The 23,943-nt window shown below is 39.0% G+C and overlaps 2 protein-coding genes across 2 annotated transcripts; both read right to left on the bottom strand.

The window, feature by feature from the left end:
- Positions 1–7,367: 7,367 nt before the first annotated feature.
- On the bottom strand, positions 7,368–13,214 carry LOC137137122 (membrane-spanning 4-domains subfamily A member 4A-like). The gene is made up of 7 exons (XM_067523051.1): positions 13,002–13,214; positions 10,825–10,946; positions 10,622–10,732; positions 9,401–9,454; positions 8,879–9,025; positions 7,686–7,808; positions 7,368–7,557 (listed from the first exon to the last, which is right to left on the bottom strand). Exons 1-7 carry the CDS (start codon positions 13,006–13,008, stop codon positions 7,489–7,491), a joined length of 633 nt encoding a protein of 210 aa, XP_067379152.1. The 5' UTR covers positions 13,009–13,214; the 3' UTR covers positions 7,368–7,488.
- A 1,423-nt stretch (positions 13,215–14,637) lies between these two features.
- cd68 (CD68 molecule) lies at positions 14,638–22,505 on the bottom strand. Its single transcript, XM_067523040.1, has 6 exons — positions 22,354–22,505; positions 20,752–21,278; positions 20,246–20,365; positions 18,430–18,496; positions 17,912–18,082; positions 14,638–16,958 (listed from the first exon to the last, which is right to left on the bottom strand). The coding sequence occupies exons 1-6, from the start codon at positions 22,400–22,402 to the stop codon at positions 16,819–16,821; spliced, it is 1,074 nt and encodes a 357-aa protein (XP_067379141.1). The 5' UTR covers positions 22,403–22,505; the 3' UTR covers positions 14,638–16,818.
- Positions 22,506–23,943: the final 1,438 nt, after the last annotated feature.

Consider the following 23,943-nt stretch of genomic DNA (forward strand, 5'->3'; position numbering starts at 1 on the left):
TGCCATTTGCTCCAAAACAACTTATATGAAATGATAGTTTCATTTGTAGCCCTAAGAATCTCTCATCAATTCATGCAAAACTGTAAAGGGGTTATAGAACTTGCAGAGGGTTAGGAAACATTGATACACTTAAAGTAGACATTTGAATTTTACCACCATAACTCCTTGGCAACCACGTGAAACAGTATGCACATGGGGAATAAAACAATAAGTGTGCAACCTCACAGCTAGAAGGTCCCTGGTTGTCTGTGGTCTTTCTGTGTGGAGTTTGCATGTTCTCCCTGTGCTCGTGTGGGTTTCTTCCAGCTCCTCCACTTCCCTCCCACCATCTAAACACATGCATGTCAGGTTAATTGTTGACTCTAAATTGTCCATAGGTGTGAGTTTGTTGGCCCTGAGAGAGACTGCAGACCTGTCCAATGACAGCTGGGACAGACTCCATCCGACGCCATCGTTCAATTCACATACCTGAGCATTTTCTGGGCCACTAAGTTAAGTTTGGCAGTAATTTGTATTTTTTTTTGCTGCATTTCTTTTTTTGGCATGATAATGAAGGCGGCTGTCACAGACCTAAAACTTATGTGTCAGGTTTGTTTTCTCTCCCTGTGTATTTTCACTGCTGAGTATTTTGCATTTACATAGGAATTTATGTAGCAAATTGATAAGACAACTGTGTTTCATGAGAATTCATATGTATTTTATTAAATATTTGACTCGTATAGAGGTTAGACCATTAACACAGAGCAGCCGTGCAGCAACTTCGATCACATAGAATCAACAATTGAGTTTGGAGATATTCTCATGATGTGGTTTTGCATGAGACTAAGTATATAATCTTATGGAATTGTCTGGTGACATTTTATTTAATATGACTCAGATCTAATGAGATGTGAGTTTCTGTGAGTTCCTGTACCAATGACAGTTTTACTCCAAATGGAAAGTTGGAAACTACTATATCTATGTCTCGTCTTCTTTAAAGGCACAGTTTATCTCAAAGGAGCCCAAAATTAAACTTGTCTCAGTGGAATAGAGACACCACTGGTGCTTTTAATTTGAAAATATCAGCACTTTGAATCGAAAGTGTGACTAGAAATGTAGGTGAAATTGAAATAAATGAGGAAAAACATTTTGAAATATATAACAAAATACAATATAAATTAAACCAAATTGTGCTTTATAGCTACATGTATTTATTTAAATATGTTTGCATTGATTAATTGAATTGTGTCCCTTCTCTTGTGTGGAAAATAAACAATGGCAAAAACAAACCAAAACAAGAATCCAATAAGTTCTTTAATACATGTAAACTTATGACCAGGTTTCTCGTCGGCTTTCTCCAACTGCACATGCACAGACAGTAAGCTGCAGTAATTTAATAGTCATTCTAAAAGGTTTCCTTTAAGCATCCGTGTTATGTGGGACAGAGGTTCACTAGGTGAAGGCTTCAGGTTTAGTCCAGACCCGGAAATGAATATCTCCTAAACAGTAAAAGTATACTTGCAGCTGAAATATTTTCCAGCAACCACAACAACTGTAAGAAGGAAGTCACCCTTAACCAGTGTGACTTTAATAGTATCTGTAGTTTCAGGCTTATGCAGGTGCTGGGGAAGAGGCAGCAGGGTGAACATTGGGAAGAAGGTAGTGAATCGCTGGATGAATTAATTCGCCTCGGCCGAGAGTAGAAATGTGTTTTGTTCAACCTCAGGTATGTTAGTAATTACTGCTTTAATATCGGGGCTGGACTGGACTCCTGGAATGGAGTAACACGTGGCATTGACCAGAAACTCCAAAATTCTATTTGCATCTTTACAGAAAAAGATTAAACGAAACAAGAAAAATCAGCAGTTATAGAAAGTAATGACAGCTGATGTCTCAGCTGCCTAAACGTCCTGTGGTAAAACCCATTTATCTCTGGCTGCGTCCTCACATTAACTAGACCTGCTTTGGCCACATCTTCTCTGGGTTAACAGCAGGGTAGCTTAGTCAGTTAACCACTCCAAGTATATTGTAAGAACTCACCAAGAAGTCAACTGCTTTCAGCTTGTCCTGTCGATGTCGCCACACTGCCACTGATTTGGCTTGAGTTTTTATGCCAGAGGCTCTTCCTGCCACAACTCTCCCATTTTATCAGGGCTCAGGAACAGCACCAAGGTGGCCCTTGGTGGCTTGGTGAGGCCAGACCTGCTAGGGTGGGATTTGAACCTGCAGCCTTCTGCGTACCAACCAGGGCCAGGCCCAGGCTTTAAGGACATTTAGTATATGTGTTATTCTGAACTCGTGGAGCACATTCATGCAATTGACAGCTCATGTCCATTGTACATTTAGTGTCTGACACTGTGGTTTACTTTGACCACGGAAAATGTTTGGTCAGCACTAGTGTCGTTGTGTCAGAGGATTTGGAGCGGCGCCAAAGTACACCAAAAGGACACGCTTCTGCTTTTATTCCTCCAAGACACGAGAGTATTTGACCGTCAGTGTGCAGCTTAATTCCATCCTCTCATTCCTCAGCAGCAACACAGTGTTTTTCACACAGGGAGATTGTTTAATTCATTTATCATTTCAGAGGCAGCTGACCCCAAAGGTCGCACGACTGTAAAAACGGAGACAACAACAACTCACTGCGTCAACAAATAAGTGGTGATGTTTATTATTAACCTGAATCCAACATATATACTGGCTGCCAAACCCGTAACAGACAAGGGCTGAACATTGCTGTGGCTAAAACTAGACAGGCAATTTGCTTACATTCCTATATTTCATACTAAAACAATAAATCTAATCTAAAAATCTAAAGTATTTTTTTTGTCCTTTCGGTTTATCCCGTGAGTTCACGGTCGCCACAGTGGATCATTGTCCACATGTGTATTTGGCACAGTTTTTACACCGGATGCTCTTCCTGACGCAACCCTCCCCAATTTCTACCGGGCTTTGACCGGCACTGCACAGCTGGGGAGGGAAATGGGCTGTTAAGGGGTTCAGTGTTTTGCCCAGAGACACGTCGACATATAGCCGGGACCTGGGATCGAACCACTGACCCTGTGGTCTGTGGACGACTTCCTTTTACCGACTGATCTACAGCCGCCCCTTAATGTTATTGAAGTATACGTTTTAAATGAACTACAACGCCTAAAGAAACAATCCCCATATTTGCCCCAACCTGTATTAGATGGGGCACTTAGAACATTCCTAGTAGAAAGTATTAAACCTAATAGGGGCCTCAGTCCAATCTTTTACTTCGATAACCAACATCCCTTAATAGTGAAACTAAATGAGCTAGAGTTAAAAGCAACGATGAAAACCTTACAAGACAAATGTGTGATGTTTGTCAAGGCTGTGGCCATCAAACTGCCCTTGGTGCTAGTTTCACTTTCAGTGTACGTAGATATTTCACATCCTTAATACACTTGATGTGTTACTGCTGAACACAGCAGATGTGTTCCATTCTCACCCTGTCAAACCAGGTCATCCAGTCCTCCCTACGATTCTGCTTTAACTGTATTTTGTATTTTATTGTTGTTTTAACTTTGTCAACCGTATTTGTTATTGTATGTAGTACATGTGAATTTTAGAGCTTCTGTCACTGGTTGGGACAGACAATAAAGTGTATCTCATTTTAGCAACTTCACCCTTGGTCAATAAAGTGTATCTCATCTTAGCAACTTCACCCTTGGTGCTTCTACCTTCCAACTTTCCAATGTTATGTGCCTACACACAATTCTCAGTTTCATCTGTAGTTGTAATCATGTTACAGACAATTAAATGCGCGACAATACTTTTAATTCTAAACCTGTTTATTACACTGTCGAAATCTGGACATCTGAACCAACATGTATGGCCACAAATTCAAACCAATCAATATCTACTGACTGGGCAAGTCAAGCTGGACAGATATGTCACCTAGCACACAGTGCACCAGAGGGACTCAAGTCAACAGAAGACAAAAGCTGTGAATGTCCAGCAACTTTTTGTGCATGCAATAATGTGTCAGCTGCCTTCCTCGGGTTAGGCAGAGCCCCCTCACCTTCCACCGGTGACCTCTAGGCCTGGGGTTTATAGCCTGATCATAAATGAGTGATCCTCTGATCCTGCACAGATATTGTTTCTCATCTCAACTGACAGCAGGAATTGAGCAGGAGAGGTAGCAGGACCAGGTAGATCATTAAAAACACAACTTCAGGTTGAAACAGGAATTGTAATAATTATGAGCTGATTTCAACAGAAACATTCACTGTAAAACTAAACTTACACTACACAGTTGCCTAAAACTAGTTAAGAGATGACTATAATAAAGTAGTTGGAGTTTAAGGTCATATCAACATTAGTATGTAGACCAGTCTAAAAACAAAACCACTCATAACTGTTCCATAACAGAATAACAGAAAATATCCTTTTCACTGACTTTTACAGTAGCTTAACTAACGTTGAACGTTAGACAAGCTTGACTTCACTTTATTGTAACTTTAATGTCAGTTCTGAACACATAGGCCTATTCATTTCCTGACTAGCTGATTTTAAAATAAAGTTATAAAAATTGTCATGACCAATAGTTTTGGTTATGATTTTGTCTTTGTTCTAAATTGGTCACACCAACTAGCTAAATGTAAATTACAGGACCATAATTTACTCGTTTTGGGTCTGTCTGCCACAATCTGTGCATTGGAATGGAAAATGGGGCTATGATCAGTGCATACTTTCTACTTGTATTTGGTAAAAATGGGCCTTGCAGAACAAGACGACATAGATCAATAAAGTAGCACTAAAATCTTATCGAAAGTCTCTGAAATTTTAATTTTAAATCATGCTTGTTTGGACTACCTTTCATGAAATTCGTTTATGGTATCATCAAATCATACCTGCCTACAAACCTCACGAAAGCCGCACCTGAGGGCTTGGGCGGGCTTGTCATGATGACAATATCAGATCAATATAAGATCAAACTTGATTGATCCCACAGTGGAGAAATTCCCTCTTTAAGCAGCTCACAGGAATGGTGGAAAGCCAAAAATATGAAAACTGGAATATGCAATGTATGGAGAAACGCATTTATAATCAAACACACAACCAAGAGAATGTACAGTAATATTCAGCTGAACTGCTGAGTTGTAGTCTTCCAGAGGTGGGAATGAAAGATCTGCAGTAACTCTCCATCCTACACTGAGGTTGTAGCAGTCTGCTGCTGAAGGAGCTGAACACAGTGTCCACTGTCTTATGCAGCAGGTGAGAGGTATCGTCCATAATGGACGTCAGCTTGGTTAACGTCTTCCTCTCACCCACCTCATCCACAGAGTCCAGTAAACAGCCCAGGACAATCACCAACTTGTTCAGTTTCTTCCTGTCCCGGTCAGTGCTTTCCGCACCCCAACACCGCTAGTTTGGTTTGGTTCAACTAAACACTAACAATGTAATACTTGCCACTTATTTCTCTTTCTTCATGCACCAAGGAGGCTGTTAGTAGAATGCTAGAATGCAAAAATAGGTCAAGAATAGAAATAACTGTTGTGTTGTAATTTTATCACTTAAAATACAGTTTTGCTGTCAGCTTTGTTAAATAATGTCCTGCATCTGCAGTTAAAGTAAAAGTTTCCTAGTTTTAATTACAAACTTTAGAAGTTTAAAGTTTTCTTCTTATCGATGAAAAAGAAAAAGACTACGCCAGGTCCACTAGATGAAGGCTCTAGTCGGTTTTATCTAGACCTTGAAATTTGTATATGCAGTATAAGGCCTGTACAGGAGGGGGCGGCTATAGCTCAGTTGGTAAAGGCAGTTGCTTACGGACCACAGGGTGAGTGGTTCAATCCTCGGCCCTGGCTATATGTCGAAGTGTCCCTGGGCAAGACCCCGAACCCCTAACAGCCCATTTCCCCTCCCCAGCGATGCAGTGCAGGTCCAAGCCTGGTAGAAATTGGGGAGGGTTGCGTCAGGAAGGGCATCCGGCGTAAAAACTGTGCCAAATCAACATGCGGACAATGATCCACTGTGTCGAAAGGAGAGTAGTAGTATAAGGCCTGTACAGGTGCTAGTGAAGAAAAACAGCAGTGGAAACTGAGATGACAGTAGTGAATAGGTGGATGAATCCCTTCACCTCAGTCCAAACGAGAAACCTGTTCTGTTAAACCACAGGCAGGATAGTATTGGCAACTCCAATGTGAGGCCTGACCTGGACTCTTGTACTGAAGGGCCAGTAACAAACATGCAACTGAAGATACTAACTGTTGCAGTTTTGCAAGTGGAATATTTGCCCATTCTTTCTATATAAAGGGCTTCAGCTGCTCAACAGTCTGTGCTTGCTATTGCCCGATTTTCCTCGTCATGTGGCTCAAACAAGTTTATAAGAGACAGATCTGGACTCCGAGGGGGGGGGGTCTGCGAAAGTACACACACCGATAACAGTCTTATCTTTGGCACAGACAACCTGACATCTGTTGGGGAAAAAAGCGAGCTGAACCCCAAAATATGTTTTCATCGTCTTCCAGTCCAAATGACATAGGCTCAGGCCCAGAGCACTTGATATTTCTGCACATACGGCTGCTGCTCTGCGTAACAGAGTTAAAGTTACATTTCTGGAGGCATCAGTGGACTGTGTTAAGTAACAATGATTTTCCAAGGTCCTCCTGAGCCCATCGAAACTATATTTATCATAGCATCGTTTTTATCGTAGCATGTTTCTCATACAGTGCTGCTTGTCAGATACGTTTTTCTATTTTGATTCAAAAAAGCACCAAACAGATGGGAATCAATGGTCAATAGCCTTTTTTCTCCACCCCTCCATTTGTATTGTGTGTGTGTGAAGCTGTCTTTCAGTGTCTTCCCTTCCTTGGTTTGTGTGCCCACCTTGTTCCTGACGGAGTAGGTGTGGGGGCCTTTTTGGTAAATTCTTTTTAAGATGCTTTGATAGTAAAATATTTATGCTTAACTGCTGTTACGGACCTGTTCACTTGAATTAATGGCTTCTCTACCCTCAGCAATACATTGTCATGCCACCGTAACAGTTCACCACATGTCCTAGAGGAAAGACCCTGGACTCCACCCATGCATTGCACAGATGCCCTTCCTGTCACAACCCTACCTGGCCAAAATCACGTAATCCCCTGTGGTGAATAAACTAGTTGGTTCTCATTCACTCATTTCCACACGTCAAATCTTGGTGGTACTGCCATGAAAAGCGTGTTGTTGACTTTTGCTAACGTCGTCTGTCTGCTGTTCTGTGTTTAACAATTAGTGAACAGTGTTGTCCGTCAGTGTCGTTTAAATGAAAACAGCTCTAGCTTAAAAAGGATTTCATGTGAATGACGCTTGCAGGCTTCCAACTGAAACAATGAGCTAAAAGAGTCTTTAGAAAATCTCTTTAGAGCAGAGAGCAACTGCAGTATTGTCGATAATTCTGGATTTATTAAAAATGAGACAGTTCGCACGTCAGTGATTTGATCCATTCATTTGAAAAAAATAATGATTAGTAAACTAACACTGTAGCATTTCTGTGACTCGACATCACTCTTCAGCAGTTGTTGTGTTTTCAGCCATCTGTTGATCTGGGGGGGCTTGGACAGTGATCACAGGCTGACAGACAAAAAAAAAAAAAGACCCATTTAAGCCATAGAATAGTTGACTGTTACAATAAGTGGATTACATTAGTCTAGGTGTAAGAAATTCCTCATGGAGCCACACGATCATCAGTGGCTACTCACCATTTTGGGAGCCGCTCCACAGCAGTTGACCACCTTACAGCAGTAGGCAGCCAGAGAGACTGAGATGGCAAAGAGAAGAGCCTGGATAATTGCACTCTCAGCACAAAAGTTGAACAAAATATTCTGTAATCAGAACAACATATGCAAAGATTATGTTTGGACTGAAAGAAATGAGAAGAACACTTGGCATTATAGTCTCTCAAAATAATGAGTGTGACACTGCTTCTGCTTTTTGTAAGTGAGTCGGCTTTGATTTCGTAATGAACCTAGTCTCACTTCAGCTGCTGCCACATTTACATTGAGTCATTTGGCAGAGGCTTTAATCAAAAGCCATTTAAAATTGAGACGCAAGAAAATTTGGGAGAGCCATGACAAGAAATGTTTCAGTTTGATGACTTGTACTTATAGGTTCGTAGGATGTTGCAGAAGAGCTGTTTTAACAGTGTTTTGTATATTGGGAGGGAGGCTGCAGACTGTTTCAGATCATCTGCAGAGGTTTGGTAGTTCCCTTAGTAGGGCACGGCAGGAGGAGGTGGGTAGCATATACAGAAAGATAGGGCCTGATCTTTCTGATGTTGTAGAGGACACATCGACATGCCTGAGTTATGGGGGAGAGGTGGTCAGTAAAGCGTAAATGGTTGTTCATGATGGACCCCAGATTTCTGCCCGACATTTTGGGAACAAGCCATAAAGATCGTAGGTTGATGCTGATGCTGTGTTGTGTGGAAAATCTGGCTGAGGAAACTAGAACTTCTATCTTGGAGGGACTGAGATGAAGAGGTCTCTCTCGCATCCAAAGCGGAGATGGCAAATGAGGAAGGCAGGAAAGAAAGACAGAAACCTGTCCCAGAGTTTTTGCTCTCATCTTGTAAAGTCCAACTCACACCTCAGCTACTTCCCTTTGATACTCTACAATCCACATCCCAATTAAACTGCTTTAATTTCTTATCATTCAGTTCACACTTCAGTTGCAATTACTGCACATGCTCCAACTCACAACTTCACCGGCTTTACAATTCACTTATAATTCAACAAACACATTACAGTAATTATCATGATAAAAGCCTCTGTTGCATTCACATAATTACCGTTTTGAAATGATAATTATATATTGTATTCTATGCATCTCTATCTTACTCCAAAATTTGCAAACGCGGTTATTGTAAAGAGTACAATATATGACCATAACTCACCTCAATTCTCCGAAACATATCATTATTGCCATGCCTGTTATGATACCAGTACTCATAGGGCCTGTCGGCCGTTTTAACCAGGGTACAGATGAAGTTGACAACACAGGCTCCGCACGCCACAATCTGCATCCCCAAACAGGCTTTCAGCTGCGACATAAAGACAACAACAAACAAACAATGCAAACAACTTTTTTATTCCAATTTAATAGATAAATTAACTACTCTGACTTGTTACGGCTGGATTAACATGTTGGGGGCAAAAATTTGCAATAGGACACACACACATGCACCCTAGCTGCTCATCTCACCATTGATCCCAGTGTATTCATCTTCCCCTTCCTGTTCCAGTTCAGCCATACAGGCTTGTAGTACTCTATTCACTTCTGAACCCATGTGCACCTGCTACTTGTTACTCGTTTTTTTTTGCTTTTACTGGGTATTTGGTTTAATATAGTTTGATGTTTCTATTATTTTCTTTAATAGACTACTAGTGGTCACCAGTTTGTGTATCATTTGACTCACTGTTGGCAGATGGAGGTTCCTTGCTGCTACAGCCACACTCCCAGCTATTGCCACCTGTAAGGACAACAAAATCATAAAAAAATACAGCTTAATAGTCTCATATTCAGAGCTGCACATGTGTAAATTGGAGAAAAGCCAAGCCATTCTGAATCTGAGAGAAGCAGAACAATTAATATCAGGGATGGTACAAATATTGGACATAGCCAATAAAACAATTTAGAACGTTCAGTAAAAGAAAGAAACAGCTGATGACAGCTTTGTGGGAGCGGTGAAGGAAAACCTTCTGGAAGATTTATGGACTCTCATCACTTCGATAGAGATTAATCTCGAGGACAAACATGAGGTGAAGACGAACATCTTGGGAGGAGCTTTGTCATGCAGCAAGAAAATGATCCAAAATATCTAACGCACTTAAGGACTTGATCAGAGATAAAAATAGTGGCAGTTTTTTAGACTGACCAAGTCAATCATGAGATGTTAACCCAGCTGAACAGGTCTTTCACCCCCTGAAGAGGAGACTAAAGGAGAAACCCCCCAAAAAACAACAACTTAAGGAGGCTGCAATAGAAATATCCTGTAACATCTATCTTAATGTGGAGATCTCCAGAATACAAAACAATGTTAGAAGTTTCTTTTTTTGTTTGTTTTTTAATTAAAGTTTCTTTATTCTGAAACTCTTGAGTTGAACCGCTCAAATCTGTAAAATGAAACAGGACAGAGCTATGGAAATGATTTTCGAAATGTGTCTGCATGTTTACACATAACTGTAAAATAACTGGCAGTGTGACTTGTATTATTAGTCACGTTTAATACAAGTACACAATTTTATTACAGCGAGGAGGTTTCCAAGGAGTGTTTGATCGGAAGGAGCTCTTCTACTTGCAGCCAAGTCTCTCGTTCACCCTGAGAGTGCGCATATGAAAGTCAAGGCCACATTCCCAAAGCACAGATCCTAATAAAATGTGGTTTAGAAGCATTTTTAACAGCAGTGTATTTTCATACCCTTCTATTACTGGTATATCATGCAACACTAATAAAGCGACTGAAATTCCCCACAGGTCTTGAGCGTAGCATAAATGTAGGCAGGGCTGAACCATTGACCTGACTAAAGTATTAGAGGGAGACCTAAGCAGTTTTGAATAGTTTTCTTTGTTGCTTCTATTTTCATATCCCGCATTAACCCTAACCCACTGTTGATATAAGGCTTCTCCTTGCACCTACCAGCAGAGATGAAACAAAGAGGGGTATCTCACTCGTCAACTGATGAGCACCTCTGGCCAGAAACACACTGGCACAAAAGATGTTGAAGACACTCAGGCCAATCTGAGTGATCTGAAACAGAGGATTTTAGGTTAAACAGTTGATAAGCACAGATTTAAACACACACACACACACACACACACACACACACACACACACACTACCCCGAGAGCTTTGGGTTCAGCCTCTAGGAACTTCTGTTTCCTGTTGATGTTTCTCTGGAAGCTGACTGCGACCAGTGGGCTCTGAGCTGGGCTGCTGCCTTCCTCCACAACTGCTGCTTCATCTGAAATCAGTAAATGTTATATATTATGTTGTATTATTATTTTAACGCCATCACTCATCTTATCACTTATCTTAAGGTCTCGTCCCAGATGGGTGAGCCCAGAAAACCTCCAGTGAAAAGGGCCCAGCAGGAAACCTGATGAGATGCCCAGTAACAGTCTTTATATTCAGTCACTGTCCAGAGCTCGAGAACAAATGTGTGCAATGTGTGAACTCAGTCATAAGGCTATAAATATATACATAAACTTTATTTTTTTTATTCTTTCGGCTTATCCCGTGAGATCAGGGTCATCACACCGGATCATTCTCTGCATGTTGGTTTGGCACAGTTTTTACGCCGGATGCCCTTCCCGACGCAACCCTCCCCACTTTCTACCAGGCTTTGTCTGGCACTGCGCAGCTTGGGAGGGGAATGGGCTGTTAGGGGTTCAGTTGCCCAGAAACACTACTGTGTCCTGCCTCACCAACTGAGCCACAGCCGCCCCTAGATAAAACTAAAAGAATGATGTATTATTTTTATTTTCCCATTGCTTCTGTACTGTAATGAAACCTGCCTTTTTTTTCCTTTGACCACAAGGAAAACCTGCCCAGATATCCAGCATAATACATGACCTCTGTGTATTACATGTGCAAATATGGATTAGAATATTGATGTATCTATTTATGAACCAATATTCAGAGGAGTTGCATCTAATTTAGACATTACCTGGCTAAATATGTGTTCCTGCTTTATGGGAAAGAAGATTGGAAGTGTTTGAAAATAATAACGTACCAGTGCTTTTTCATGCATGTGTACAGTACTGCAGTACTCTGAATACGGCTCTAAATTGACTTTTACTTCACTACAGAGTAAAGATAATTCCTGCTTTACTACATTTTCTAATCAAAGTTACATTACATGGTACAATCATGCATTACACTTTACACAATAGTGAGACAAGAAGAAACTTCACTACACTAATCAGCACAGACAGGCATTGTGTTAGTCACTGCCAGGATGGATGGAGAAGATACCACAGGGGGCTGCATCATAAACCTTATAACCAAATATTCTGCACCATTATGCTGACTCGCTGATCCCTAAAGTACTGATTAAATACTCCCGCTTTAGAATCAACCTCTCTAGCTCTGCTGCACCAGTGCAAACGCAGGTGAGATGCTCACTCTGTGGAGTTGTAGTGATGGTCTGGCAAAAAAAAAACAACTTTTAGTCACTGAGAATATACTGAAAGACTATTTTAGTATTGATGCTTCTTCAGGAGATTTTTTTAATGAAACGTTTTTTTATGCTTCTTGATTTGATTTTCTGCTTTTACAGCTTAATGAAAAATAACTAATTGGTCACAAGCATTGTTTTGTTTATGCGTATTTAAGTTTTAAAGGGGAAATCAAAAAAAATTTAACTTACAAAATTAGTTATTCAGCATATGAAGAATATTATGGAGCAAAACGCAGCAGTTACATTTACTCTAGTTGATATATGATCGTAAGTGAATTTAGTAGAATGATGCAAAATCTTTCAAATAATTTCTAAGTATTTAACAACAAACAAAAAGCAGAAAACAAAAGACAGAAAGAAAATGTCAGGTGCTTTTACTTTTAATACTCCAAGTAAATTACTTTTACTTACTTTTTACTTTTACTTTTTTAAGTATCACTGCCAGTGTGGTACTACTTTTACTAAAGTACTTTCTTGTGCATTTGTACTTTTATTAATTGCTTTTTTACAAATACTTCCACCACTGGCAACATTCTATTTTAGGTTTTTCTTTCTGTGTGATCTGTGTGACACTGTCTGCAGTAAACTTAAGTAGTTAGACTTACTTTTTTTTAAACTTAAACAAAGTATATTTCCCCCTTGGGTGGCTGTGATCTACTCCTACTTCTTCCAGTGAGAAGTCATTGTGTCATTTTTGAGCAGCTTGATATTTAGCAGATGCGCGGAGCAAAAAGTTTTTGATTCCATCACTCTAAAGTAACACAGATCAACACAGATAAGCCAGACTCACGCAGTTCCTCCCCTCCTAAAGCTGAACTATGCGACCGTCTCTTTTACCTGCCATGATCGCTGTGTCCGCTGAATATCTTCTGCCTTTCTTTTTATTTGTATGATGTTATCAACTGGCTCCAGGCTGCAGATCGGAAGTTTTGCAATAGGCGAGTCGTGCCCCACCTCTGTCAGTGCAACATGACTCCTGCTGCCCAGTTCCTCTCTAGTCCCCATCAGCTGCTTTCAGACAGGGATCACGATTGGCTGAGTGCTGCCTAACAAACGTTGGCTCTAACGAGATGTCATGTTCCCATCGCGATAGAAACACAATGCAGACAAAGCGCCCTCTGTAATCTGTTTTGTTCTCCACACATCTCTTCAGCAGTGACACTATCAGGTACATTTACGTTGCTGTTTTAGCTTCACAATAAGATGCCACATAGCGTTTTCAAACGGAGTCTTTTAATCTGAAGGAGCCGTAACAGGAAATGATTTGCAGCATCATTGCTAGCGGAGTGAAACCCGGAAACAAAAGGCTTGTAAACAAATGTGATGGGCTTTGGTATGTCTGTATTCTTAAGTCTCAGGTTGACGTTTTACCAGTGGACCCGAAAAACTGGACCTCCGTCTAACGTCCTCGAGGTGAAACCAAGTCCAAGTCGCCTGTTAGTTTTATTTCAGTGCTCAGCGGCCTGTGTCACGAGGATCGATACAACAAATGTGGCTACTAGTTGTAAACATCTGATCAGTGAACAATAGGTTCACAAATATTATGTCCAGTGTTGTCACTCATAATTAAGTCTAATACCGAACCCAGCAGCTGTCGGCCGATTGATAACTAGTGTTTTAAATATACATAATCAATTTTATTTAATTTATTTTATGTGTGTCGTTTTTTTATTGAATCCCAAAAGACGACAAAAAGCATAATGCTGGTAATTTTTATGTTTATATTAAAACTATTTTATTACATTCGATACACACGAAGAGTATCTTTACCAGTGGGCTCATACTATTTCCATTCATTCATTGTCTTTAACTGCTGTAGTAAAGTGCATTATAAGACGAAGTGGTTCTAATGTTTTGGCCCCCTCATTCATTTTAAATATGGTAGCCAAAAATTTGGAACCATCTCCAGTCAGAGCTGCTGTATAACATTGCATTAGACTGTACAGGTGTACCTAATAAAGTGGCCAGTGAGCGTATATAACCGTCTCAAACCATGATATTATAATCACTGAATACAATATCCCATTGCATATAGCCCCATTTTCTGTGTATTGTTTATTTACACTATTGCCATATTTATTCAAACCCATCCTAAATCATACACGTAAAATATTTGGCACTGCTATAAATGCACTTCTGCACAACATGTGCAATGACAATAAAGTTGAATCTAATCTATCTCAGCTGTCATTGGGGGCGTTGGGCCTACAAGAAGATTAGACAAAACACACAGAATATGTATTCACTTATTTATAATGAATATTACACATTCGGCCTCTCTTTTTTTGTCTACAGTGATTTAGAATTAGTAAAGTTATGCACTATTCTTGCTATTTGACCTAATCAGGACCATGGGACAGTGGCTTCCGCTGCCTTTTGTTAGAGGAGTAGCATATTGCATCAGCCTAAGTAAAGTTCAACCTTGTTTCAGGAACATTTAGAAAGACAGTTCACATAAACAAAAAAGAAAGAATTCACTCAAACAATTTTGTTTTATTGGTCTACATTTGCAACCTCTCTCTACATATCACTGGTACAAGAAAAAAAAGCTTGATCTGTGTAAGTGAAAGTAAACTAATGATTTAACATGAAGGTCCATGTTTACTCTAGTTATTTTACTGGGTTTAAAGTGATGTTTTCCAAGTTCATCCACCTTGGACACACCAACTGAGAAATTAACCCCAACATGGCTTTATTTTTGCTGTTTTGGAGCTTTTGATCATATCTTTTAGCAGCACAGGCCATTTGCTCAGTTTGATGCTCAGAATTTTTTTTAAGATTTACCATTTTCTTCTCTCTGTTAATGAAGATCATATGGTCAAAAGCTCCTCAAAAGCTACTAAATGGACACTGTTGTGGGAATGTTTTTTTTTGTTTTGTTTGTTTTTTTGTTATCATTCAGTTTCAGTAATGCACAACACATCGTCAGCTTTGGATGTCTAAAGAAATAGTTCAACAGTTTGGGTAATCTGCTTTATTATTGAGAGTTTGACAAGAACATTGAACGTCGTTAAAGCAACAACCAGGAGCCGATTAGCTGAACAAGGCGTAATGACTGTAAACAAGGGCAAACAGCTGCAAAGTGATAAGCATATTTCCCAAAGTGTCAAACTATTCTGTTAAGGCAGGATGATGTATCAGAGTAGACTTGACAGGGAAAAGATAGACTCCTGAGATGCGATGAACGTACAGCATAACCCATTAAAAACCTAACAAGGATCAGATTATACTCATTGCCGACCCAAACAAACGTCCATCCCAGCGTTTGTAAAAAAACACAACATCAACTACATAGAGTATACTATTAAAAATAATCATTTGGAACAACAGTCAGTGCAATTAATGATTAACAAAATAATCATCCCTTACAAACATCCTCAACATGTCCCTTTGTGCTGATTAATACGTCAGAAACACTCAATATAATCAATGGTAAAGTTAGTAAAATTAAAAAAAAAAACCTGGGTGAGAGATCAACATCAAGTTTTCAACATAATGCTAAATTAATAAAGAGTTATTAGAAAAAGAAAACCGGTATTGATCACTTGTCAAAAAACTGAATATAACTACATTATTACAGCACTGACAACTAATTACCAGGATGTCTGTGAAAAATAAACTGTCCTGACTCTGCTCATTCTAATTTAGTCTGTTTTTACAGGTGTACAGTACTGATGATGGGAGTTTGTACAGATGTTTCTTTATCAGTACTGTCATTGTTAGTGTCCCAGTATAGGTTTAATGGTTCAAAGGTTGGGTCACTCTGAGCCATAATTCGGGGACAAACACTGCTACTGTAATTCTCTGACATAAAATTCTTCTCTAAAAATTGGCAACTGAACAAAATAAAAGATTTATATTGGCCTTTCAAAATCCACATGTATGGAGTCTCCAGCATGCCACTTTAATAATAATAATAATAATAATAATAATAATAATAATAATAATAATACAAAGCTGTTATAAATTGGTGAATTCAATTTGCACTTAAATTTAGTGCTATATGTTTTATTTAACTTTGAATATTTTATCATTTAACATATACTTTTATGGTCCATTTAAATAATTAACATTGGACTTTACACACACGCCAGCTGGCCAACACTCATGGAGGCAACTAAGTTTGGGTTCAGTGTCTTGCTCAAGGACACTTCAACATGTGACCAGAGGAGCCGGGGATCAAACCCACGACTGAGGGATTAGTGGATGACTGCTCTATCTCCTGTGCCACAGTTTCCACTCAGAGCACTGTGCTTTGGATTCGGGTTCAACAGAAAATTAAAGTTCTTTTTTTGGAATTTATTTTGGCACACTATTTTAAAAGAAATAAGAAAAGTAGCAATATTAATGAAAACCATTAAAAGATAATGGAAAATTATTTACTTTAAAAATCAATACAACTTCTTAGTGCTATTTGAATTCATCAATTTATAACAGCTTTTAAGGTTTATCAATATATTTATCGATTACACTGAAGTGCCTACTCCAGCCTCCATAGAAAAGGACTTCTAGATAAAACACTGTCCAGAACAGTAAATTCGGTAAACCAAGGACAAAAAACATGGCTTGTTGGGGTTCAGGCTTGTGCTCTGTAGCCCCAGAGAAAGATCACATCCTCACTGTCTTTGGTGTATATGAATCTCTCCAGCCCCTCTCACAAAGACTGGTAGCCATCAGTTCTCTTCCTGCGGCTGAGAAGGTAGACCACCACCACGATGACAATGAGCACCAGCAATGCCACTCCCACCCCAATCGCAACGCTGTAATCAGGCTGGTCAGCAGGACAGGGATCAGCTGGAAAACACACCACACGGTATTTAAGAAATGTTGCCAATTTTATAGAGATGTCAAGAAAATGTCATTAATCTAAGGCCTTATTTGAAAGGGGTTCATTTTACAAGAAAATGTTTTATTTACAGCTGTATGTAGGGGGGGGGGGGGGGATCTGTAGCTGCTAAAATTAATCTTTTCAGCAAATATAAATGTTATTTTCATGTTTGAAAATGCAACGCTATCAAGAATATTCAAATTCAAATTAAAAACTCTTTTTAAAGGAGAACGCTTGTGGGAATTTGTTGAATTCTGTTAAATAACGAACCCTTTGAAGTTTAAATTTAATCTTTATTCAAAGATCTATTTTAAATTTAGTGTAATTTAGGGACTTTTGTATTTTCTTCTGTAGCTACAAATGCTGATCAAGCTATTTCCTATTTATTCTTACACTTATTTAGTGTTTAAGAGGAGAAACCCATTGAAACGTTGTCATAACTAATGGCTGAGAATTAGTGGTGGTTTAAGTACTGTATGCAAGTACCATTTTGAAGTAGTTTACTTGAGTATTACTTGAGTACATTTTCTTAATCTAAAGTTCTCTTCTGTATATAGTCAATTAGTATACAGTTCATGGATTTTACATAGAAACATAACATAGTTTGAAGTTCCCAATTACTTTACATGGTTGTTTCTAATATGTAACGCATTAAACTACAAGAAGGAAGTAACCACTCTTTATAACCAGTATGTTGACTTGATGCTTGAATACATTTTGCTGATAATAATTCTATTCCTTTTACTGAATACAGAACTTTTAATTGTAATTTTATCCTTTTCATTGTGGCATTACATTGTGTAAGGGGAACTTATTATTTACATTAAAGATCTGTAATAGACATTTACATGTATTAATAAGAGGCCCTGATTGAACCACAAATCCTCCCTTCTTCACTTTTCTGCATGAGGATACTTACCGGTGCCAAAATCTTGGTTGGTCAGATTGAAGGCCTGCATCTTGTTTTGACTTATGTCCAGGTACAGGTCATGCCCCATGTAGAGAGATTCATTCCTGCAGGAATAGGAATGTCCGATCTTTGCAGGCAAGAGATGGACCGTTTTGTTCTCGGCAATGTAGGGGGCATTAGCTGCAAGAGTCAAACATAGCAAGGCTCAATTTCTTCTGGAACATAATGACAGTTCCCATGACAAAGGCTGATGGCCAGATATGGAACCAAACTTGTTAGACTGCATTTTACTGAAAGAAGATTAATTGTTAGGCATCACATGCTGAACAGTAACTCATGTCTATACATAGCTGAACACATGAACATTCAAACGAGGAAGTTGTTGCTTCTTATTCATGCTAACATTTGCAAGTTGTCTGCAACACCCACCTGCAGATATTATCTCAGTTCACAGTGACCAAATGATAAGGGTCTAAAGTTTAATAAAATCCTGCATAGAGACTGCAATAAAATTGTGCTTGACTTACCTCCTCCAAATGGGTAGGAGACTTGGAAAGAAAGAGCATTCACGTAGACGGTATTATCAGAAATGTTCTAATGAAACGAAAAGAAAAAAAAGGTTTTCACCAAGACTGGTACAGGTTATTCCAAGTGTACTGTATATTAAAAACCTGACAGTTATTAAATGGGGGATATGGGTTTTTCAGACAAAGCCATGGTAAAGAATACTGGACTGGCAGCTTGTGGAAGGTGATGGAAAATTGGCTGGACTTTTTTTAGAGCTAGAATAAAATCTGGTATTTAGTTTTCAATTTTTCTCTTCAGATATTAGGTTTCTTTTTTTTCTTTTTTTTTTAAATGTAAATCATCATTTAACATTTCCAGAATACAGATGACCTGCACTCTGTATTGCCCCTGAATGCATCTCGAGTAAAAAACGTCGCCTCCAAACAGATACAGTCAAATTATACCTGATGTTACCTTAATAATAACCACTTATGACAGGAGGAGATGAAATATGCATCCTAAATACCATCGATAAGTGAAGGTACATAAAAATAGCCAATCAGCTGTTTGATTAGCTTAGAACTTATGTTAAGGTTCAACTAGGATTTAATCACAAACTGCAGGTTAAGGCAAATAGCTATGATTAAACTTGTAAGTGACCTGTTAAACGGAGTACATGAATCCGTGCTCCTGCTTTAGTCTAATTTAAAGTGCTTTTAAAAATGATGAGCCCTTCAGCGGTAATGTTGCTTCCACTTATGTGAGACATGACAGCTGCGCTAGAAAAATACAAACCCGAACAAACTTAACATCAAGCAAAGACGGGGTTCAACATGAAAGACAGGTTTGGGTTTGCTCACACTCTTAAGACTTAATATTTAATGCACATTGAGCTAGTACATATGTTCCTTCATCATGAGTTAAACTTCATTTTTAATTCATTTATCATCAAGGGGGATGCTAACGTTTGCGCCAAAAGAATTTTCTTTGTTATTCACTTGACCATTTTTATTGCTTCTAATGATGAAAGAACATTTGTACTAAGTGAATGTGCATTGTTACAGTACTATGTTATAATGTTAGGGTTAAATTTGGACATTATAATAATAATAATAATAATCATAATTTTAAAAGAACATTTCTTTTAGGCCAATGTGCATTAAATTTGTGCATGAAATGCATTGTTTTACTTATTTTCCCATTTCAAATCGGGGCGATGCAAACCTTTGCACGCAGAGATCCTGTCTGTCTGGATAACCAAGCTTTGCTTTTTAACATAACAATCTAAATATAATAGACATAGATTTCAAGACTGTACCTTAGAGAAACCATCAACACCTTTTTTTCCCCCTTTTTGAGGTTTTTACATTAAACTATCAAAAATAGCAGCCGATGAATGAAGGATGATAATTATTGAGGAGTCCAATTAGGCCTAGGTTGTGTTGATGATTTGACCACAAACACTCTTATACTTCATCAAGTACCCTTAACATTTGACATCTGACACTTTCAAATGCCAAGTTAACCCCAAGTGTTGCAGAGTCATGCTCTGTGACGCTGGTCTCCTGTCACATGCTCTCAGCCTGTCACCTCCAGTTCCTTTTTTTTTTTTTCTCCTTTTTAAAATCAGGAATTTCCAGTTTTTCTATGAGTTGCCAGTCATATTACTCATCAAAAGTCTCAATGGGTTAATTGTTTTAAAAACATTTGAACTGCTTGAAAGTTACATTTCAGTGCCAAACAGTATGAGCAGATACAAAAAGTCAAAGGGGAAGTGACTTCCCCATCACCTTAATAATCTCATATCTGTGAGCCATCTGCAAAAATCAAAAATACCTTGTTGAACATGAAGGTGATGAATCCCTGTTTGAAGGAAAGAGTGAGGTTGGCCTTGGGTTCCTCACAGCTTCCTACTGGTTTGGTTTCACTTGGTTGAACAATGAAGGTTCCTTTGACCTAAAAAGATAACCAGAGAGAATCAGGGCATTGAATGGCTCCCCAGCATTAGACTGTTCCAAAAGGTACCGTGGCAACTTTAGTGTTTCATTAGCGAAACTAGAAATTAGAAGTATTGTCATGTGCAGTTTGCAGTTGTCTTGTGACACACATTAAACATTAATCCCACCACAATGAGGAAATTAAAACTTGACAAGATTTTCTCAATTCCTGTAAGTGGATGCTGACAACGGAATCGCCAAAAGCTGAGTCAGAGGCTGCAGAGAGTTCAGTCTGTTCCTAAATTGCCCGAATTAGCCAGTAAATGCAATTAGAATGTACTCAGAAAATTAGCTAGCCCCTTTGCCGGGGCTTTGGTTGCGTCTGTTGTGATTAATTAAACATACCTTTGGTGATACAAGTCGGATCTGCAATGCAAACTGGGCCTTCAGGCAAACTTTATCTTCTTTATCTTTCAAAGTGTACGTTCCTGTAGTCAAGTTGGTGGGAGGTGTAGGTACAGGAGCAGTGGTTGTCGTTGTGTGGGGGCTTGTGGTTGTTGTGTTGGGGGCGACGGTTGTTGTTGTGTTGTGGGGGGCCACGGTTGTTGTTGTGTTGTGGGGGGCCACGGTTGTTGTTGTGTTGTGGGGGGCCACGGTTGTTGTTGTGTTGTGGGGGGCCACGGTTGTTGTTGTGTTGTGGGGGGCCACGGTTGTTGTTGTGTTCGGGGCGACGGTTGTTGTGTTGGGGGCCAGGGTTGTTGTGTTTTGGCCCACGGTTGTTGTGTTTTGGCCCACGGTTGTTGTGTTTTGGCCCACAGTTGTTGTGGTGGTTTTGTCTGTTGTGGTGGCTAAAGTGACGGTAAACGCCTTGGCAGGGGCCACAGTTGCAGGAGGTTTGGGTCTCTTATTTGCATCCTCCGCCAATGAGAGTGCTTCCATCAAAAAGAAAAGGGAAAACAAGAATTAATATCAAAATGCATCTATATACAGTACGAGCTTCCAATGGAAGTATGTGTTGCCTAAAGTTGCATTTATTCCTTACGTTTAGGCAACCGAGCTAAAAAGCTGACCTGATATGAGCCTAAATAAAGTGACTATTCACAGGATACCAAAGCATGACTGACTATGTTCAGTAGACTTACAACAACATTATCATATAATTTATAAAGCCACAGCATATATTGTAAGACTAGTCATGTAAAACACACTGATGTTTGTTTAAACGACAACACCGCTAACAGTTCACAGGTCATCAAATACCGAATAGTCAAATCAATCACATGACCCCTTTTCATCGTAACTGATATCACCATTTATCAGTCTGCAGCACTTTTACAACCCTGTGTGATGCGGTTTCAGTGCACAGCTTATCTGTCCCCTTTTTGCTGTCAGACAAGTGGTGACTGGACTTTACACAGGTTACTGACTTTGAAGAGTTAAGTCATGTTTCTGACTGTGCGGAATTTTAAGCAACGCAAACGACATCAACAATCAACTAAATAATTATAATCTTTCTCCAAAAACAAGAGGGACCATAAAGTTTAGCCCCCACCCCAAAACACAAACACATAAAAAGGGTAAGAAAGTGGTAAACGACGCTGAGATTGACGTGTTGCAAGTTGCAGATTCACTATGTTAAAAAAAAAAAAAATCAAAAAAACAACCAGCAGACATGTGACTCAAACCTGTTATACTATGAAAAGACTGCGGAAATTTCTGTTCTCTGACTGATCCAGGAAGTCACGCTGAGGTGACTGTAAAAAAAAAAAAAATGTCCAACCTAATGCTTAATTTAAACGCCGGCAATATTGCAACGTAACGACTGTTTTAGCATTTTAAATATCCTCATTTGGACAAAGCCACAACATGAAGAAACAACTTTTTGTGGTTTTACAACAGCAAAAGTGTTGTTGTTTTTTTTTAAATACCCGCACTAAGAAAAAAAAAAAACGACAAGCGTTTAAAGACTCTTTCCTGTCAAAGTGGTGAAAATAGAAAGTCTCCTACCTGAGACAGAGAAAAGGGCGAACAAAGCGAAGACAAACACGCTCTTCATGCTGGCAGGTGCCGACAGCGTTCTGACACAAGCTCTAAATGCAGGAGCACAGCTGCGTCTCCACTGATATCTTGTCTGTGCGTCACAACGCCACACACACACGCAGAACGCGCCGGAAGCTACATTAGGGAAAATAAAAGTCTTGTTTTTATTGCGATTACAAAGAAAATGCGCCATCGTAGAATTAGTTGCATGACTCTTTTAATGAGTCTATTTTGTTCTGTATTTTCTTGTTCAGCAAAAATGATACTTTACAATCACTAACACTAAATCCACATTTGACAACTTTAATTGCCTTGCGGATGATAACTGTTCATTCATAATTTAATCACCTATGCAGAAATGATGCACGGATAGCATATGTAACGTTCTTTCCACGTTGTGCTTATGATATTTCAACTTAAATAGAAGATCTAAGTACTTTGTTCACCGCAAAAATGCAGAGCTGGTAAATACGTTATGTTTCTTTCAGTTAACTTTTTTGCAGTAGTTACTAGAAGTTATCGTTTGCCAAATTTTTCCCCTTTTTACCATTGGAATTAGTTTTCTAGAAAAAGGCGTCATCAGTGTTTCACGAGGGCGTGTGGTACGGCTGTAGTGATTTTATTTTGAAAGCACTATCCGGAAGCGCTAATGTAATTTTAATGTGCGCTTTGATTGTTTTACCAGGCCATCTGCTATCAATAGTTCCGGAAACGAAACCGAGGTGACAGCAGGGAGGGAGGGATGCCTTAGCTAAATCTGCAGTCAATGGTCTCAGAAAGAAACGAAACTAGTAACAGCCTGGCTGAATGCACTGGACAATAGTTTTGTTGGTTTTATAATGATCCAAACACACACATTTGTACCGGAGATATTCTGTAAAGTGAATGGAGGCGTCCTCGTACAATGCAGAGAATCATATTTGTAACTGATGGCAAATCCAACTCACTTGGACAGATCATTTTCTCTCAAACAGTTCTAATGCCAGTAGATCCACAGTATAGTCACTGCCATCTTTAGAAATGGCCCCTTTAATGTACTGCTCTTGTGGGCTTATTGATTATAAATTTGAGCTTTATCAAATTGCTACTACTAATAGGGGAGAACTGTTAATAGAGCAGTTGTCCATGATTCACTAGTAGTAGTAGTAGCAATAATAGCAGTAGTGGCAATAGAGGCACAGATAGTTGAACTGTCATGATAAAGGTACAGTAGCTATATTTATAACACAGTACTAACACTATTAGTAATACTGGTGTAGATGTAGTGCTTAACAATAAGATTACAGTAGTCATAATATAGTAGTAGTTATAATAACAGCAGTAGTTGTTGCAGCAGTATTTGTAGTAGCCATAAAAGTGTTATGTAATACTAATACGTAATGTAAAATACAAATGCTTGTATTCTACAATAGTAGTTGTTAACTTAATAATGAAAGTGATTGGGGTGTATCAGTGTATCAGTTGTGGAAATAAGGCAGAAGTTAAAGTAGCAGTAGCCATACTAACAAAAGTAGTGAAAGAAGGAGTGTTTTTAGTTTTACTTGTAGTTTAATAGTG

The sequence above is a fragment of the Channa argus genome, chromosome 12 (assembly GCF_033026475.1).
Source record: "Channa argus isolate prfri chromosome 12, Channa argus male v1.0, whole genome shotgun sequence".
NCBI classification, from domain to species: domain Eukaryota; kingdom Metazoa; phylum Chordata; class Actinopteri; order Anabantiformes; family Channidae; genus Channa; species Channa argus.

Excerpts from the sequence above, each read along its gene's own strand:
- LOC137137122 (XM_067523051.1), bottom strand. Across the intron at positions 9,455-10,621 it reads TCTTTGTTTCATCTCTGCTG|GTGGCAATAGCTGGGAGTGT; the intron begins GTAGGTGCAAGG and ends TTGTCCTTACAG. Across the intron at positions 7,809-8,878 it reads ATATGTTTCGGAGAATTGAG|AATATTTTGTTCAACTTTTG; the intron begins GTGAGTTATGGT and ends TTCTGATTACAG.
- cd68 (XM_067523040.1), bottom strand. The coding sequence starts at position 22,402 with ATGAAGAGCGTGTTTGTCTTCGCTTTGTTCGCCCTTTTCTCTGTCTCA. Across the intron at positions 18,083-18,429 it reads CTCCTACCCATTTGGAGGAG|CTAATGCCCCCTACATTGCC; the intron begins GTAAGTCAAGCA and ends TGACTCTTGCAG. Across the intron at positions 16,959-17,911 it reads CAACCAAGATTTTGGCACCG|CTGATCCCTGTCCTGCTGAC; the intron begins GTAAGTATCCTC and ends TGTGTTTTCCAG.